We start from the raw sequence: 20,834 nt of genomic DNA, 5'->3' as shown, positions 1-20,834 counted from the left end.
GAACTACACAGCGAAGAATGGAATGAATTATATTGGGAATCAGACTGTTAGATAAGAAGAGAAACACATGGATTAGGTAGCAAACTCATGTATAGGACATTCTTATCAAAACTAAAGAACTAAAATGGTCTTCAGGCTTACACAGCTCGAAGACATGACAGATGGACTAAGAAAATAACAGAATGGTACCCAAGAGGAGTTAGAAGAAAACCTGGAAGACAACAATGGAGAAGGACAGATGAAATTCATGAGTTTGTGGGTAGTAAATGGATGGACATTGCACAAAACAGAAGGAACTGGAAAGTTGCTGGAGAGGCCTTCATCAAGCAGTGATTTAAACAGGATGATGATGATGTGAAAAATTCCTTAACTACACTCTTTGCTCTCTTCTTTACTCATTATCCCCACTCTTTGCTCTCTCCCAGGCTCAGTAAAGACACTATAGTGAAAATTATACTTCGCTTAATAAAATGTCTTTCATTTTAAATCCATTTTAAACAATAAGATCAGATCCATTTTAATCGATCATACTATTGATTGCTTATGTTTCTTAAGAGCTCACTTTATTCGGACAGGTAGTGTGGAGGCTTAAACTTAACTAAACTTTGCAGTAATAATAGGTATTTTTTTGTTTATAGAATAACTGTATTTTTAATGATTTTTTTAAGAATATTTATTATTGCAATAAAGTTTATTTAAAACATGAATTCAAGCAATTACAGGACTCATTTTTTCCCTTACTTTATTGCACCTAATTGTCAACAACAGAACATCAGTGTTCCACAAATTCTTTCCAAAATAAGAAATGGCCTGATGTCAATGAGATTTTAAAAGATAAACTTGAGTCGGAAATTAATGAAATACTTTTAACTATTTTTGCTAAAAAAATTCAAAGCCTATAAAATATGGCCTGAGATAATCTATGATCATCTCAGTACAATAGTACCAGAATAGAATCCGAAAGGGTGTTTTCTGTCGCTAATCAAATAAGTACCAAAATCAGATCCATCTTAAATGATTATACTATTGATTGCTTATGTTTCTTAAGAGCTCACTTTATTCAGACAGGTAGTGTGGATGTTTAAACATAACTAAACTGTGTAGTAACAATAAGTATTATTGCAATAAAAGTTTATTTAAAACATGAATTCAAGTAATTACATAATTATGGACTCTATGGAATCTGTTATAAACAGGTAGTATGGGGTGATTCTGCATTCGACTGCCATTTCTTGTTTTTTCCATACTTTACTGCATCTAATTGTCAAAACAATTTATTAAGAAAAACGTGTTTTTGGAATACCGGTATCCCAGTTTCATAAATTAAAAATACCGAAATATAGGTACAGTCAGTCCTCGTATAGCACGGGAGTTGTGTTTCTAGAAACCCTCGTGCAATGCAAATAACAGGTTCTATGGGAAAAATAGGTTTAGGTGCCGACCACCAAAGATTGAACACGCAATTGTAACCAGAACATTATCAAACACAATAATCGTAATAAAATATTGCTAATGCTTTTGGTTCTATCGTAAGCAAACTTAGTTCTTTGTTTGATCTTCTATCCAAACAGACGACAGTCGTTCCATCTCTTCCAATTCTTTTTGTTTTGATCTAATGGATTTTTAACATTAGCATTAGCTAAGGCACATGATGCAAGAAAGCAAGCTTATATAGCATCAGCCAAAAAAAAAAAACACCACACACTTTGAGTTGTTTCTGCTATGAAAGTTGTTTTTTTTTTCATTGTAGGCCTTTACGCCTAAATTGAAAATAAATAAATGCAATATCACATGCATTTATTTATCACATTAATATTTATCACATAAATTCTACATTAATATGTAGAATTTAGGCCAATGAAAGAACATATGAAATATCACGTTCATTCATTTCGCTTCACAATTTCATATTTTTTTTCTCTATCGACAGAGGTAGACTGGCCATAAGCCTTACTGGGGAATCCTCGATGGGCTGGAGGCCAGTGTGAATTTGGCCATAAACGCTAGTATGAGGCCACTACAAATTTTCCCGGGTAAGAATTTTTGACCCAGTCCACCTCTGTTTATCGAAATAGCTTTTCTTTTTCTCTCTGAATCTGTGGTGTCTTCACGAGGATGCTTCATTTTCACACCTTTTAAGTATTTTACTCATTTTTAGGGAATAAAGCACAATTACAAAATGAGGAGCATGCTTGATACACATAAACAAATCTGCACACATGTAGCAACTGAAAAACAACACCATAAAGGCAGAGACACACTATTAACACCTCACTAGCTCACATTTTACTAAAGTATATTTCTGGAGGTCACTACCATAAAACAATAAAAACAATTTCCAGTTGTGTTTCTGCAAGTGGAATCATTATAAACGGGTAGATCTAATTGCATTTGCAATAATACGATAGCTGGAATTGTGTGGGTTTTTACGTTATTATGGTGAAATGTGTTTCACCTTCACTGATATAAAAAACAAATACATTTTCAGAATCTTCTCTTCATTCATATCGTGTTGCGTTCAGTTGGGGTGATTCTGCGTTCAACTGCCATTTCATTTTTTGTAAACACAAAGGTGAATCGTAAATAAGTGAATTCGGTTTGAGTTCTTTACAATATCGTTCCCCTATTTATAAATCATGTATGATCGAATTCGTGTGGTGTAAACACGTGTTATACGAGGACTGAGTGTATTAAGATTTTGATCAGTACTCTAAGCCCTAATTGTTATTGTTGTTATTGTTATTTGGTTTTTAGGAGCATTAGCAACTAAGGCCATATTGCTCCGGGATATGCGGTGGTCATTCCCTGACCTTTCCGCATCCTCCGTATTTGGTGGTGACTGGCTCGAACCCCGGTCTAATCAAGAAGCGTGTGCTACGCACTGCTGCTCCTTCCCACCTGGCTACGGAGGCGCCCTGTAAGCCCTAAGAATGACTCTATCCACCCCCCACTTTTCTTACTATTGAATACACTGTGAATTGTCAAACTAATAGAGCAAACTTATGTGCAAAAAAATCTAAACCTCCCAAACACTTCCTAGTTCATTTCACAAATATACGTGGTCTCAATTCTAATCTCAATTATGTCTATTTCCACTTAGTCTGCTAAACCCCATGTACTTTTTCTGACAGAATCTCAGTTATCGGTTGATTCAACCACTGCTCATCTCAGTTGCCCAAATTATTCACTGTATGATTCCTTTTACTTCAAAAGTGGTACTTGTGCATGTCCATTCTGATATTCCTGTCAGAGGCTTGGTAATTTGGAATCTCCTCCTTTCAATCTTCTCTGGCTTAAATTCTCTCTACCTCAATTCTGTCAAATTCATCTGTTGTCTCTATCATTCTCCCAACTCCACTAATCACTTGGAACTCTGACTTCCTCTCTTTGCAACTTGACTTTCTACAGTCCAACTTTCCTAACAGTGAGGTAATTTTCCTTTGTGATTTTAATGTTCACAACTCCAGCTGGATTCTGTTTTCTAGTCACAAAGACCCAGCTGATCGAGATGCTGAGGCTTTTGCAATTAAAAGTAAAAGTAAAGTGCAGCCATTATCAACCCACTGCAGGATGGAAGCCTCCTCAACAATTCATGCTGAGGGAAATGGACCATAATCTGCCACGCTGGTCCAGTGCAGGTTGGCAGATCGACCGTATTCAGCAGTCAGGGGCTTGAACCCCGGTCTATTCAAAGAGCGTGTGCTCCTGCCCACTCGGCTATGGAGGCCGCTTTTACCAGTGACCTAACACAGATTGTTCTTTACCTACCAGAATACCGGACAATCATAACCATACAGTCAAAACGCTTGATCTTTTTCTCACAAACAACCCATCTAAGTACATGGTCGAAGTGAGTGGGCCTTTAGGCACCTCAGATCACAATTTGGTCATTGTCTCTTCTCCAATGGAGCCTTTACCTCATAGCTATTTCCAACCTCGTGTTGTTTGGCATTAAAAAAAAATGCAAAATGGGATGACCTGCGCAATTTCTTATTTTCCTTCGTCGGATTACTGTTTCAAAACTTCAGATGTCAATGTTTGCTCAGATCGTGTCAGTGAAATTATTCTTGTAGGAATGGAATCCTTTATTCCACACTCCACTTTAATATCTTGTCCTTTATCTAAACCTTGGTTTTCCAATAAATGTGCTAAGGCTGTTCAAGAGAAAAATGTTGCATATTGTAATTTGCTTGCTTCCAATTCTTCAGTTTCATTTTCTGTCTACACCAGAGCTCGCAACAATTGTAAAGCAGTTATTAATCAGTCCAAACTAGATTCTGAACAGGCTAAGAGTAGAAAACTTGCTTCTTGCCCTAATGGTAGCTGAGCATTCTGGTCTCTGCCAAAGATATTGGCTGCAACTTTCACCCATCTCTGCACCCACCTGTCAAAACCAGATGGTTCTATTGTTACTTCAGCCAAGGATAAAGCTGACCTGCTAGCATCCCATTTTTCTTCCAGCTCTTGTATTAATGATCTTGGTAAAACACCTCCCATCATTCCTAACACGCTCCATTCAATGCCTCCTGTGGTCTTACGTCAAAAGGATATCAGAAGGATTTTGATGAATCTTGATGCTAAGAAAGCTCCAGGTCATGATGGTATTTCTCCAGTTGTTCTCAAAACCTGTGCTCCTGAACTTACTCCTCTTCTTTGTTGCCTTTTTTCACTTTCTTATTCCAAAGGTGTTTTTCTTGTGCTTGGAAATTTGATCATATCCAGCCAGTTCCTGAAAAGGGTGACAAATCCCTCCCATCCAATTATCATCCCATTGTAATTACTTGTAGTCTTTCTAAAGTAAAGGAGAAATCAATTAACCACCAACTCTTAAACTGCCTAGAAATCTTCCGTCTGATCAATGATTGCCAGTATGGGTTCCTTCAATGTCGAACCACTGGTGATATTCTGGTTTATGTTACCCATTTACGGACAAATTCAATGGAAACGTTCGGTGAAACACAAGCAGTTGCTCTTGACATCCCAAAAGCTTTCAATTGTGTCTGGCATAAAGGTCTTCTAAACAAGCTTCCATCTTATGGTTTGCCAACAATTTTTTGTAATCGGTTATCCAGTTTTCTCTCTGACTGCTCACTGAGGGTGAGCTGGTGTCCCCCAAGGTTCAGTTCTTTCACCCCCTCTTTTCCTTTTGTATATTAATGACCTTCTTCTATTGACTGGAAATCCTATCCATAGTTTTACCGATGATAGCACATTTCTTTCCACTTTCCAGTTTGAGAAACCTTGCCCTGCTCAATCAGCTTCAACTTCTCAAATATCCACTACCAATTCCTTAAATGCCGATCTTCAGGTAATTGTCCAGTGGGGCAAAAACAACTTAGTGGATTTCAATCCTTCTAAAACTCAGTCCTGTCTTATATTTCGCAAAAAGGATTCTTCTGCTCCTATGCTTATCTTTGTTGACACTCCGATTTCTAGCAAGACGTATAACTCTTTTGGGGATTATCCTGACTTCTTATCTCTCTTGGCACAAGCACATTACAAATATTCCTTCCTCTGCATCTAAAAAACTTGGTTTTCTCTTTCGCTCTCGGCATTACTTTTCTTCCAAACAGTTGTTCACTCTGTGGAAATCTGCCCTAGCATGAAATATTGTTCCCACATCTGGGGCAGTGCCCCAAAAATCTCTTTCAGACTTCTAGATTCCATTCAGAAGAGGGCAATTAGGTTAATTAATGACTCATTTCTAAGAGGATCTTTCCACTCTCTGTCTCATTGACGTTCTGTTTCTGCTGCATGCCTTTTCTACAAATATTTCCATGGCACGGTTCTGAATTGGCTTCTATAATTCTCGCTTTCTCTTTCAAAACAGTCTGAACATGTGCAGCCAACAGCCATTTACTGTCCAACTTCAAACTCACAAAACCAACTTTTCATCTTCCTTGTTTATTCATTCAACTGCCGTTTTCTGGAACAATCTTCCTTCATACGTATTTCCTGAAAATTAGTCTATAAAAGTTCAAGTCTAATGTCAACAAATATCTTCTTTCGTCTTCCCAACCTCCAACCCATGCACTGTATTAAGTACTATAGGTTATAATACCTCTCGTGTCTGAGGTTTTCATAAAAAAAAAAAAATCCCTTAGGTAGTGAAGTATTACCAGAGGTAATGAAAAGAATGGAAATCAATAAATATATACAACATAAAAGTTAATAAAACGAAAGCCAATGCAACTCAGGCAACTTAGAGAACATACATCAGTGAAAATTAGGCAGACACTAGAACCAAAGGCAGAGTAATGCTATTAGACGAAAAAGAAGCAAAGCCTGAAAAATGAATAAAACAAAGTGAAATAAATACACTGTAGTTCCTAACCAGGGTATGAGTTTTTCAGACACCAAGGTAGCACAATGCGTGCTATATACAGTATATATTTGGCGCAATATAGCCGAAGCTGCTCTTGCACCATAAAACTACAAACAACAGTGTATATATATAGTTTCAATACTTGACCTGAATTTAACCAACCAACTATATGAGACTTATAAGTTCAGGTAGAAGTTTTTAAAGCTGATAATATTTAGAGATTTTGTAAAATGATAATTTAGATATAAATTATAAATATCTCTTTGTTATAGAATCCAGATGTCAGATATACATGTTGAATTTTTACTACATATGGAGACAATTCTGGGATGCTGGTACAGAATGATATTACCATGTACTGATTTGGAGGTATTGGATGACTAGTGACTAAGGATGGCCACACTGCAATTGAATGCATCTTTCGAAGTGGCAATGTCAATTTTGAAATCCAGTTAATTCACAAAGTTATCAAATGCATTAGTTTTTTTTCTAAAATAAGTTCCTGTGGACATAGATTCTGAAATTTTGAATGAGAGGCAGGCAGTCAGGGACGTAAATATCATTCACGAACCTGAAGAGGAACATGTCTCCTAGAATTGTCCCCCCCCCCCAGTGGAAAATAGGTATAAGTATAGATATAGGTTTAGGTTTAACTAAAGTGATATCCCATTATATACATAATTATGGAAAAAAACACACACACAGGTTAAGTAGTGCATTTCAGTATGTTATGTAACAGTTAATACAACATAAATTACTGGAATGCACTACTTAACATATGTATTTTTCTGCAAATTTTCCTTATACAGTTTATTTAGGGCCAATTTTAAGTTACTGAGATCTATACTAGTGAACAGGCTATGAAAATCAAGTGTTTTCATATGAATTTAATGTAAATTAATATGAATATAAATTTTGCAATTAGCTTATATATATTATTTAAAAATCTAACATGAATTTTTCTATGTATACTCCACAGATTTGACTAGATAGGTCTATCAGTTATTCACTGCTGTTCGCTAATGCTAATACATATAGTCTAGCATACTATATTATATATTGCATTATTGTCTTAGTGTACATATTTTTACAGCAATGGCACTTAGCAACAAATCCATATAATAAATTTAAAAGGTATTGCAACTATCTACATCCTCATATACTATACAATATATATACATATATTAGTCCCCTCTGTCTTTTACATTTGAAATTTAAAAATGCTTAATGATATGGGAAATTTGAGTCGCTGGTTTAATAGCAACTTCCGTCTCTGTTTTCAGTAATATATGTATAAGTTAATTGGCACAACACATTCCTTATTTACATATTTTCCTTTTCCTATGAAATTGCAAAATGAAACTTAGTTATTGTTTTCTTGTATATAGATTAATAATAAGTCAAAATATTTATATATAGGTAAAGAGGCCTGTGCGCTCTGGATTCATTCTGTATAAGATATGTTGACCAGGGTGAAACGGAAAGTAAAATAAAATAAATGACAGGTTTAATGTTAAATAGTAAAACAGAATATGTTAAATACAATGTAATGGGCTCACAATAAACAGACTAAAGCACTGCACAACAAAGTGGACTACACCATCAGATAATGTAGTTGATGTTAGTCCCAATGAATTTATTGCACTGAAAAGTTGCTGTGTGTTGATGTTAATTAAGCAGAGAGTAAGCAGTTCTTTTTGTCAGTGATACTGTTAACTAATGGAAGCGGTCTAGTCCCTTGAGAATATGAATATGAAATCCATTCAAGTAAGGAATTCAAAAGTCTGAGAACTTCTCTGAAGGCAAACTGGAATAGAGTTTTTCTTCTATGCCAATAGTATTTATTACTGACACAGCCTTTAATGGAAATGGCTTTCTATATACCAAAGATGGCTGTGGGATACATTATTACTCTAGTGGCCATCTGAAAAAAAGACCACGCTTCTTAAAGGATCCAAAGATGGGCAACTTGAATGGTGAGATCAGCAGAAGAATGACCGTATGAGGAAAGACTCTGAATATATGGGCTACAGAGCTTGGCAACTAGGCAACTCAGAGGTAGAGGTGACCTGATTGAGGTGAGAGGGATTATTAAAATCAATGAAGGTGGAATTCTTGCGGCATAACAAATTAAGTGTATAGTGGTGAATGCACGGAAACTAAACTTGGCATGTTACAACGTAAGATCGCTCATCGGTGAAGGTAGGATATCAGAGCTGGAAAAGGAATTAGAAAATGTGAATTGGAATATCATCAGCTTGGCTGAAACAAGAAGAAATTAACCACTTACAAATTTTTCAAATGGAAATCTGCTGTAAACCAATGGAAGCAGTGAAAAAAGCAAAAGTAGAGTTGGATTTCTGGTCCATAAATATATTAAAAACAGCATTTTGGAATTCAAAAGTACATCACCAAGGGTGCCAAAACTGCTACTCACGATGTCTAAGAGGTACAAACTAAATGCTATAATGATACATGCACCAATGTCGAGCCATGATAATGTAGAGGTTGAAGAAATATACAGCGAAACTGAGAGACTTCTAGACGAAAAGAAACCTCACAACAGTCATCATTATGGGAGACTTCAATGCTATGGTCAAGAAATACTTGTCATGATGAACCAAAGACGACAAATGAAGAACATGATAAATATTCACAAGGATAAAAACTGAGTATAGTGAGTTAATCAAAGCCATTAGAAGGAGACTCAGAGAGGACATAAGAAGATTTAACACAAGAAAAGAATAATAAGCATTAAGGGAAAACAAAGGACTTAAATCAGTAGTCATGAGCAGTAATACAGAAAGACAAATGATACTAAATCTGAAGAATAGTGATGGTGTACTTATAAATAGCAGAGAAGGCATAATTCAAACAGCAGAAGAGCAGTGGTGTATTCGAGCCAGAACGCACTGGAACAACGTTCTGGTACTTTTTTCAAAATGTCATAATAGAAAATCATTAAATTTATACACCTAATATTATGAAACAATGGCATAATCAAAGGGGAGGGAGAAATAATATCCATTTTACACATTGCTACTAAAAATATATGTTAATAGTAATCTTTAAAATTAATAGATTTCTTTAAAAATTTATTTAAAAACAAAAATATAAATTTCGCAATGAAACTTGAACATTTCTTACTAAAGTACAATGTGTTAGATAAAGAGATCCAACAATGGCAAGTTTCTTGTTTATTAAACTAACATGGTCCACCATTAGAATTATGGAATCCAAATTTTTATGTCCGAACTTGGTTGTGGTTTCATCGTTCTGCTGTTGACCAACAAACAAAAAGGGCAATCACACAAGAATGCATAATCGATCCTGTATGGGAATTTCTATGATTCTTCTGAAGAGTATTTTTTATATTATTTTGGAGTTTTTGTTTTAGCTTTTTCTTTTCCGATTTTTTTGAATTTTTTGTCTTTGTTTTTTACTTTTGAAATTTTTATTTAATAGTTATAAATAAATACTGAACAAATATTCTAATCTTTGACTTATTTATTTTTGCAAATAAAGACCGTAGGTAACTATTTGTAGTTAATCGACGAGCGTCCTGGTACTATTATTTTTAGCAATACACCTCTGCAGAAGACTACTACTATAAAGTATTACAAAAGGCTGAAACAAGAAGAAATGAACCACTTACAAATATATCAAGTGGAAATCTGCTGTAAACCAATACCAGCAGTGGGGAAGATGGATCACAAATTAGCAACACATATGACATAGCCAATATCCTTCCCTATAAAGTAGAAAATGAAGGATCAAAAAATCCCAGGTGAAGATGAAGTAATTGTAACATTGTTAAATTTAGGGGGAAGACACATGACACTTCACAAAATACATTAGGAAAGGCAATTATAGACCAATTAACTTGTCCAACATCTACAAGTTGTTCACAAGGGTCATCACTAAAGGGGGGAGAGAGAGAGAGAGAGAGAGAGAGAGAGAGAGAGAGAGAGAGAGAGAGAGAGAGAGAGAGAGAGAGAGAGAGAGAATACTTGATGGGAATCAACCAAAAGAGCAAGCTGTTTTTAGAACAGAAATCTCAACTATGAATCACGTTCATGTAATATCCCAGCTAATGGAGAAAGCAAATGAACAAAAAAACACCATTATCCCTGACATTTGTGGATTATGAAAAGGCATTTGACTCCATACAGAAAAAGGCAATGTTTCAGGCACTAAAGAAGGCACAGACTCCCAATGCATTATCAATTTGAAAAAAATATATGAGAATGCCATCTCCTTTATTAGACTAGACAAAGACAGTAGCAAATTTAAAATTGAAAAAGGAGCTCGACAAGGAGACACAATATCTCCAAAGTTTTTAACTGCTGCCCTTGAAGAAGCTTTCAGAAGATTGGACTGGTTGCAAAAAGGAGTCAATGTGAATGGAGAGTACCTAAACCATTCATGATTTGCAGATGACACTGTGTTCATCATAAGCCATGAGCCCATAAAAATTAGTGGAAAATCTTAATCAGTTATGCAGAGTTAGTAAGGATTTTGGACTAAAGGTAAATATGGTTAAAACAAAAGTCATGATGAACAAGTATGCCAGAGAAAGGGATATAATCATTGAAGGAACAGCAAATGAAAAGGTGGATTCATATACTTCTTGGACAAGTCATTAGCTGGAATAATAATAAATGGCTGGAAGTCAAGAGAAGAATAAATCTAGGATAAATAGCATTCAAGAAATAAAATCACATACTGAGGAGCAATATCCCAATTTGTCTTAAAAGTAAAATAATGAAACAATGTATACTCTCCACCATGACTTATGGAAGTGAAACTTGGGCACACTCACCAAAAGAATGGAAGAGAAGATGAGAACTACACAGAGAAGAATGGAACAAATTATATTGGGAATCAGACTGTTAGATAAGAAGAGAAACACATGGACTGGACAGCAAACACAAGTAAAGGATATTCTTATCAAAACTAAAGGACTGAAATGGGCTTGGGCAAGACACACAGCTCAAATGATGACAGATGACTAAGAAAATAATAGAATGGTACCCAAAAGGAGCTAAAAGAAAACCTGGAAGACAACAATGGAAATGAACAGATGAAATTCAAGAGTTCATGGGTAGTAAATGGATGGCCATTGCACAAAATAAAAGGAACTGGAAAATTGCCGGAGAGGCTTCATTCTGCCGTGGATTGTAAATGGCTGATGATGATGATGACGGTCAATAACAGCAGGTAGACCTTTCTGCCTAATAATACTGCAAGTAATTAAATATTATTTCAAACTTAATGGGCAGTTTACCTGTTAGTAACTGAAAAGCTGATGTCAAAACTGTATGACATGCCCTTGATGTCGTACAATGAGTTCACCACACCAGTGCTTTCACCCGCCCTACTGTCCGGCCTGCCTCCTCGTGGCACTGGACAGTAAACCAGAGGTTTATGTGTGAAAACACAAGCCCCTATGTCAAGAGGCCAGATGAACAACACAACCCCATATTAACACTCACTAACCTACATAAATCTATCCTTTACAGTGTTTTGTATTCATTGCATTGCCTGATGCAGAACTGGGTGAAATCCCCAGTATTGCATTACAATTAACGCTATACACGATGTCCTAAAGAATTCCAGAATCAGAGGGTCATAAATTCAAATAAAAGGGCTTGAGGTTTAGATTGGACTATAGGAAGTTTTCTTTTAGCCAGCAAGTTGTTGACAGCTGGAACATGTTGCCCTTGCAGGTAGTTGAGGCTGACAGTTTGGATAAATTCAAAGGTCAACTAGTTACTTACCTGTGTGAGGAGGGAATCATATAATTTTTGTTTTGTTATCTACTTTGCTGGTTTTTTTTTTTTTTTTGCCAGTGTAACAAAAGCTTGTGGTTTCCTTCAGTACAAATATGTAGTAAATACATAAAGATCCTGATCTTTGTATATATTTTATTTACCCCAATCCAAAAGCAGAGCCAGTGAAGCCCACTGGCTCTGCTCTTGGGTCATTAATAATTTTTAGACTTCCTGGGGCAAAACCCCACAATGGCAAAGTTCTCAAGTTTAATACGATTTGTGAACAAATCAAAACTGTTAGTGACCAAAATGGGATGGATAATAATTTCATTTACTTGCATTTATTTGAAAAAAAAAAATGCAAAGTATTCTGGATCCCGATAACACAAATAACAGTGGGGGGGGGGGGGGGTGATAAAGAGAAAAAGATTTTAAAGCAAAATGATTGAACTAAAGAATCAAGATGGCTCAGAAACAAAAAAGTACGAAATTAAAACATGAAAATTTTCAGCTTCTTTTAGCTGCAGGTTGTTGCAATACATTAGTTAATTAAAAACTTTTATTCACAGTGATATGCCATACAAACATGGCATCGCACTAAATTTGGAGTAATTTGTGGAGTTGTATTAAGGAAAATATGTGCATGTCCCCTCACCAATCTTAGATAAAGCTTCCCTTCCATCTGAATCAAACAAAACAGTACAGACCATAGAATACGTGAAATAGCATAATCAACTCACACCTTTTCGATGTAGCACAAATTTGAAGCCTCCCACACCTCAAACAGTATACCATAGAGTTGCACTAATTACCATGATACCTTAGGGATAACGAAGCAAAGGGGAATATGCTTTCTTCTGAACAGAAGGCAACTATACCACAGAAAACTAACAGAATTACTGAAATATAATCTGTAATCTTTGTGCTATATGGTTCCTATGTAACTAGCAGTTTAGTAAAATACATTGGGTCAAAAACAAGGTCGAAAACATCATGACCAGTCTGGTTGTGATTAGAAGAGGAATTTTCCAGAGAGATTCCCTGAGCCTACTGTGGTTCTGCCAAACACTCAATCTACTGTCCAATATGCTCAACAACAGCAAGTATACCCTAAAGAAGAAAGGAAGAACCTGTACACCGTCATATTTAAGGTACAAAGAAGACATCAAACTCTATGCTGAAACTTAAAATCAACTCCAACAACTACTCTGGATCACCTAAGAATTCAGCACTGACATCAAGATGCAATTTTGCCTAGACAAATGCAAGATGCATGGACTGCATCAGGAAAATCCAGTCAGCCAAAATTACCACCTGAAGAACAGTGAAGAGATAGAAACCATGATAGAGGGAGAGACATACAAATATCTGGAGATGATGTAGGCTCAACAGCTAGAATACTGAGAGATCAAAATCTGCCTCACAGAGAAATTTCATTAGCAACTAAGAAGCCTGCTAAGATCAAAGCTGAATGACAGGAACATGGTCATAGCCATAAACATCTATGCAGTAACAGTACTGACATACTCCTTCAGGATCACAGATTGGACCAACACCGAGGCAAAGAAGATTACGAGATCCACCAAGATAATGATGACCAAGAACTACCAACACCACCCAAAGTCAGCCACCACGAGACTAACCACAGCCCAGAAAGAAAGAGAGCCAGTATTGACTGGCTCTACCTCTCTGAATGCAATTAAGAACCAGAGGGATTATTTCAGGAAAACAAGGTGCCAATCCAACAAGCCGTAAGGAAGACAGACAAATGGCACACACTGCTCAACCTCAACAAGGAGACCACACATACACAGACAGAAGCAACACATAGAAAGATGGACAAGGCACTCCATGGCAGACACTACAATGACCTCTATCATCAACACTATATATAGATATGATGGCTTCCAACATATGGCTCTTGAGTGGGAAGCTCTTCCCTGAGATTGAAGGTTTCATACTTGCCATCTACGACCAAGTAATCAACATCAGGAACTAGAGGAAATACATAGCCAAGAACCCCGGAGTGATAGATTACATATGCTGATGATGGCACTAACCCCCAGAAACAATCTGGCACATTACTGCAGGATGCAAGATTATCACCCAGACGTAGTATTACCCCATAGGCATGATCAGGTCACCATGTTAACATCAGAAGCTAGCACAAAAATACCAGTTGACCAGAGAAAGTGTACCATATTACAAGTATGAATCCCAGGTCGTACTAGAGACCCCCTACAATCCAGAACACCTGCACAATAGTCAGAGTTCCTCGATCAATACTAAAAACAGCTGGATATAACAACCAAAATAGGATCCATAATGCAATGAAAGAAGATAATGCCACTGATATTCAGTTTATGATACATGAAGGTTTTGGTCATTATTCCCAACTGCTGTAGAGGGAGACTTCAGTGAAAAATTTTTTGACTGTCACTAATATGAACTAAATTGCTGTAAGAGCCTCTACAATCCCTCCCTGCTCCCTTATCTTTTACCCAAAGTTCCAGACTCAACTCTCAAACTATTATAATATGCTACATTCTGTTAGTCAAACAAGAACAGAGTCATGTCTCTTTTTCAGTTTCTCTCCACACTACACTCCAACTTCTGACCACTGGCTAGTGAGAACTATATGGCTGATAAATTGTATTCATGTTTCTCTATGGCTATTGTAACAGTCACTGTCATTTCAATGTCAACAAAGGGCACAGGTTGCGCTCAAAAAATCCGTAATGCTATGTTCTTCTATGTCTCCGTGTGTGTGTGTGTGTGTGTGTGTGTGTGTGTGTGTGTGTGTGTGTGTGTGTGTGTGTGTGTGTGTGTGTGTGTGTTCTGGTACAGAAACTGGGTACAATATTACATGTTAAACATTTTTAGCTATTTCTTAATAATCTCTATCATTATGAACAACACCAGGCTATTGTGGGTTTTTTTTTATGTTAGGCTGTACATATGAACTGAAATTTATTCTTTTGTTTTTTTTAAATCAGACAGGAAAGAAAAAAGAAAACCATTTGCTGATTGACAAGTTGAAATAAGGGGGCTTAATTTTGATATCAACAAATAAAACTTCCAATAAAATAGCTTTCCACAAATAAGCAGAAATAACATATTACAACAAATGTACATTAAACATCCTTTTATGCAAAACTTAAAGAATCCTAACAAACACCAAAAATTTAATTCAATTACCTACCATATTTCTGAAACTAACACTCAGTTGTCTGGTAACTTGGTGATATTCCATTGTTCCCATATTGTTCAATATTTCCCCGCTGGCATCTCTAATAATAAAGAAATCTGATCACATACATTTTCAGGATATAGTACAGAGAATTTACTTTACTTTTAATTTTAAATTTAATTTAACTTAAATTGTTGTTGTTATTGTTGTTATTTGGTTTTTAGGAGCATTAGCAGCTAAGGCCATATTGCTCCGGGGATATGAGGTGGTCATTCCCTGACCTTTCCACATTTCTGTATTTGGTGTTCACAGGCTTGAACCCTGGTCTAATCAAGAAGCATATGCTACGCACTGCTGCTCCTGCCCACCTGGCTTCAGAGGTGCCTTAACTTAAATCTAATTTAAATTTAATTTACTTTTAACAAAAGACACTGTAGCATAGCATTGCATAGTATTTGCAAAAAAGATGCAACAGTTTTAAAATCGGATTTTGTTTTATTGTATTTTTTGGTAGTTCATGGCGCATCGGCTTCTGTGGCCATAATGCACTTCCCAAGGTTTTTGCAGTACTTTGATCCAAGCCCGAGGCAGGATTCGAACCCGCGACCTTTGGGTTGTATTAAGAATACAATGATATAAATTAACTAAAACAAGCATAATTTCATAATGTTCTATTTTGTTACACAAATACTTTCAAAATGTTTTTCCCCCCCATGTCAAAAATTCATGTCCCAAATATCTGTATATACTACTATACCCTCCAAAAATTATACCCAGACACATATCTGATTCACACTACTCTGTTGAAACAAACAAGGGTGTGTAACAAAACACTGCCACGTCACTGGGAGCTTCAAACTATCCCATATGTTAAGAATGTCAATGTTTGTGGCTGTTTGGGAACCTCACCTCATTGTTTTCACAATGCACTCAAGCAACAGCTGTTCACCAGGCATCCTTTGCACCCACACCCATACCTGGAGGGATGAATCTTGCTACATTCTAATCAGAATAGGATGTAGCAAGATTCATCCCTCATCATAACCAATTTCTATTGCTCTATGGACTAATTATACTAATTACAGCATTAATTTTGCCAAAAAATGGCAAAACTGCTGATTGCAATTGCTGATATTTGGTTTATGCATCACCACTCTCCCATGGAAATTGAGGCTGTGGAACTCCATATAACCACGTCGTACATAACTCAGAGTCCTGATCATGTCGTAAATTCCTGGTTGATGTTTTGCAAGCATATCTAACAAAGGTGGCAGTATCCTTCCAAGCCTCTAACCATGTAAGGTGAATGACAAGATCTCTCTGTGCATCGCTAGTGCTGCCACATTTTCATTTCAAGATGAAATCACCCATAATCAACCTCTTGATTTTGTAGGCTGTCAGCAACTGCTTGGATCAAGCCAGCAATGTGAAATGCAACAATAACACCCCCTCTCAAAATCAATCAACTAGATTCTGTGAGCGTGTGGCTCATATGCCTTCATTACAGTCCGAGTCACTTTTTTTTTTTTTTTTTTTTATCCAGAAAGGTCAATGGGCTATGAAAACAGGAGTGTCTGGAAACTTTTCTGGAGGGTAGTGTATCTGGAATCCTGAATAAGTCAATAACAGCCATATTATCTCTGCTAAGGACCTCCACTAACTATCCACTATTATCTCTGCTAAGGACCTCCACTAATTATTGGATAGTATAACCATAAAGATGGATTGCTACATACCCAGTGCTTTTTTTGTGACGGTACGCAGCGGAACGGCATACCGGCGATTTTCAAACTTTTTCAACTTCCAGCACACTGAGCAAGTGTTAAAATTGTCAAGGCACACCATCAGAGATTTTATCACTTAAAAAAATGCGCATTAAGATCGTGTTTAAAAGTTCAATAGCTAAAATTCTAATCATTGTGTTATTTTTTAAAATAATACTGATCTGGATTTCAAAAGATTTATTTTTAAAATTTATGTTCATATTTGTTATTATTCCAATTATTGAAATAAGATATCATTGAAAGAGATGCTATTTATAAAAAAAATATCATTAAAATATCATTTATATAAAAATATCAGTGGGAAACCTGTGCTTGGTGATGTCTCTTGTCCGAGGTCGGATGTTAGTTTGTTTGTTATTTGGTTTTTAGGAGCATTAGCAACTAAGGCCATATTGCTCCGGAGATATGCAGTGGTCATTCCCTGATCTTTCTGCATCCTCCATATTTGGTGGTCACGGGCTCGAACCCTGGTCTAATCAAGAAGCGTGTGCTACACACTGCTGCTCCTGCCCACCTGGCTATGGAGGCACCCCGAGGTCGGATGGTTGATAAGCATACCCTCAAATCCTCCTCCAATGTTTGAAGCCGCGACCTATTCATTGTGTTCGTAGCAGAAAAGCCAGCCTCACATAGATACGATGTAGAGAAAGGAAGGAGTGCTTCAATCGCCTTCTTTGTGATAATGGGGTACTCCTGTTGGAGAGATAACCAGCACGAGGGCAAATCTGTTGATAAGTGCTTTAGTTTCAGTCTTCTGTTGTTTCTTATTTCCGTCAACTCATCTTCTTCTGCAACAGTTAACCTCTGCTGATTCCAATGCACTTAAAACAAACGGATTTCTTACCCAGTCCAAGGAAGATACATCAAGTGACAGGAAATACTTTTCAATGTTTTTACTTAGCAGTGACAAACTTTGTAGATTTGAATCGGCAAGGTTTTTGTCCAGTTTGCAACTTTTTGTCAGCTCAAACATTTTGACTTTGTTCTCTCTTTTGATTCTGGCTCCCCACGATGTTAATTTTTCCTTAAAAGAGTAAATTTTGTCAGTACAGGTAAGAATATTTTCATCCTTTCCCTGAATACTCTTGTTAACAGTATTCAAGGCTTGGGAAATGTTAGCTAGGAAAGCAACTTTATTGTACCATGTCTCATCACTAAGCAGGTCAGTTAGCTCAGACTCTTCAGACAAAAAAAATTATAAGCACTTCCCTCAGTTCATAGAACCTTAAAAGTACCCACCCTCAAGATAGCCACCTCACTTCCATATGCAGGAGTTATATGTGTGCAGCTGCCATGGCAGAACACAGTGCTGAAAACAACCTCGATTTTAATGGTCTACTCTTGATGTAGTTAACCATTTTGATTGTCTCATCCAGTACTTTTTGGAGCTCAGGTACTACTGATTTTGAAATGAGGGCCTCTCCATGCAGGAAACAGTGTGTAAAAACTTTTGCTTGGGCTCTTTTGCTTGGCCAGTGCAACGAATCCTTTCAAGGTTTTCCAACATAGAGGGAGCACCATCGGTGCAGATGCTGATGCATGATTTCCATGACAAATCGTGAGAACTGAAATAACTATGGATAACATCAAGGATGTCTTGGCCTTTTGTTGTTTCTGGAAGTGGTTTGCAAAATAAAAATTGTTCAATGATGTCTCCATTACAAACAAACTTGCTGAATGCTAGCAGTTGAGCTTTTCCAGTGATGTCAGTTGACTCGTCCAACTGGATGACAAAAAAAATCGGCTTCGTTAATGTTAGCTATCACTTGTGACTCAATGTCTTGAGACATGTCTGGTATATGCCGACTAATAGTGTTATCAGACATGGGGATTTTCAAAATATCTTTTTCATATACCTCGCCAAACATAATATTTACAATTTTACAGCATGCTGGTAAAATTACTCACTCAGCAAGTGCATGCGATTTCATCTTTTTTGCTATGATTTCGGCAACAGCATAGCTTGCTTCTTGAGCTTTGTCAGAAACAGTTGTGATTTTTGGTCCAATGTTCAGCCTGGCGTGTTTGATCAGCTATAAGCTTTTTAAAATATTCAATTGGTTTCTCACATAAATACGAGTGCTTTTTGTGAAGGTGTCTTTTCAGCTAACTTGGAACCATAGCTTGGTTTGCCAGTTTCTCACCACAAACACACTTAGGATGTGGCTGCTCTTCTCCAGATGAAAAGAATCCAAAAGACAAATAGTCATCATTACACTGGTGCACAACAGTTTTAGAACCAATACTAACTGCACCATATGTTATACTACCAGAACTAGTGCCAGCTACACTTGATTCATTGTCATCATCTGACTTAAGTTTTTTAATTAGAAATCTGTCCAGGTCTAATAATTCCTAAAAAAAAATAAAAATCAATTAAATTCAGAAATAACAAAATAATTAAAACAAAAATGCATTAGTGCAAACTCACACGGAATAACACAGCCAATGCGAACAACAGCTGACTGAAGACTGACACTGGTGGCTTGACAATGGTGAAAGGTGGAGTGGAAAAAGTACATTGCAGAGATATTTTGGGATCTCGAATGACAGGGACGGAAGTTCTTGGAATTTTACTATAATAATTTTTTTTATATATTTTTTTAACTTTTATTGTTAATGGATTTTTTATTTATTTTTTTTATTAAACTGTTATTGTTTTCATTCTTATTGGCCTTTCATGAAAAATATACCTCGATAAATTTTTATTCCCCAGTTTTTTTCTCACTTCTTTTCTACCTTCCCCCAAACTCCACGGCACAGCTGCAAACCCTTCGTGGCACACCGGCTGAAAATCGCTGCTCTAGATTGTAGTAAATGCCTACAAAGTATTCATTCACTTTGAAAGGAAGGCATGCAACTCCCTTTTTTGCACACAAATTAATAATATAAGAAGGATAATCTATTATTGCTCAGTGCTCATTCTTCTATTTTTAAAAATTTAAAAACCAGAGTACCACTGCTGCTCTGGTGTTTAGACCTTGTTGGAATTTCAACACTAAAGTGCTAGACAGTTTTTTTTTTTTTTTTAAAGGAATCCTAAGTGCTTTCAATTCTGACACAAAGAATAAGCTGCTTTTGATTTGATACGGTGTTTTTTTTTTTTTTTTTTTTTTTACAAAATGTCACAACCAAAGGGATATAACTTGGAATCACTTTGATTAACATCTTCAGCAATCAAAAATGGCCCAATTTTCAGAACTATCACTACCTCTTCTTTCCCTATCCTTGAAATTTCACTAAGAATGCCTGTTGTTTTTGTTCTTCCACAACTCTATTGTTTTGTTTGCACTAGTAATCTTCTATTCTATATTCTTTTTGCAGTATTGTACTTCTCACTTAGTTTCTGGGAATGTCTCTTTCTTCTTCCCCTACATCTCTTTCCTCCCTCACCAAATCCTCTACTTCTCCTACTATGTTCCTTCTCCTGTTCTTATTTATTCCTTGAGGTTTCCAACTCGGCTGGAAACCTCAGTTAGTGAAATTTTCCAGATAGTAGTCCCTGGTGCACCTACACATGGCAAGGGATGGGAGTCAGGGGGCAGGTGACCAGGTGTCCTATTCACCCTGGCTGCAAACACAGTGCTGCCACTCAACAAAAAATACAACACATACAAACATTTCAACACTAAACACACACACATCTGCTGGCATTGGATTCTGCCTTACAGATGCTACAGTGGCTTATAGGGGAACCCTGGAGACTGCCTTAATTACAAACAAAACACTTTGAAAACTTTGTATTTTTTTTGCTATTTTGC

The 20,834-nt window shown here is 36.6% G+C and overlaps 1 protein-coding gene across 1 annotated transcript in view; it reads right to left on the bottom strand.

Annotated features, from left to right (window-relative positions):
- Stat92E (Signal transducer and transcription activator Stat92E) overlaps positions 1-20,834 on the bottom strand; it is a 478,242-nt gene that overhangs the window by 259,224 nt on the left and 198,184 nt on the right. Inside the window, exon 12 of the mRNA XM_090375942.1 lies at positions 15,302-15,389. Within this exon, the coding sequence (XP_090232068.1) occupies positions 15,302-15,389 (88 nt within the window). The remainder of the gene's footprint in view (positions 1-15,301; positions 15,390-20,834) is intronic.

The sequence above is a fragment of the Mastigoproctus giganteus genome, chromosome 1 (assembly GCF_048544385.1).
Source record: "Mastigoproctus giganteus isolate SK-2022 chromosome 1, ASM4854438v1, whole genome shotgun sequence".
Lineage (NCBI taxonomy): Eukaryota > Metazoa > Arthropoda > Arachnida > Uropygi > Thelyphonidae > Mastigoproctus > Mastigoproctus giganteus.
Note: the sequence above shows the minus strand (reverse complement) of the source record. Positions and strands in the feature narration are given on the sequence as shown.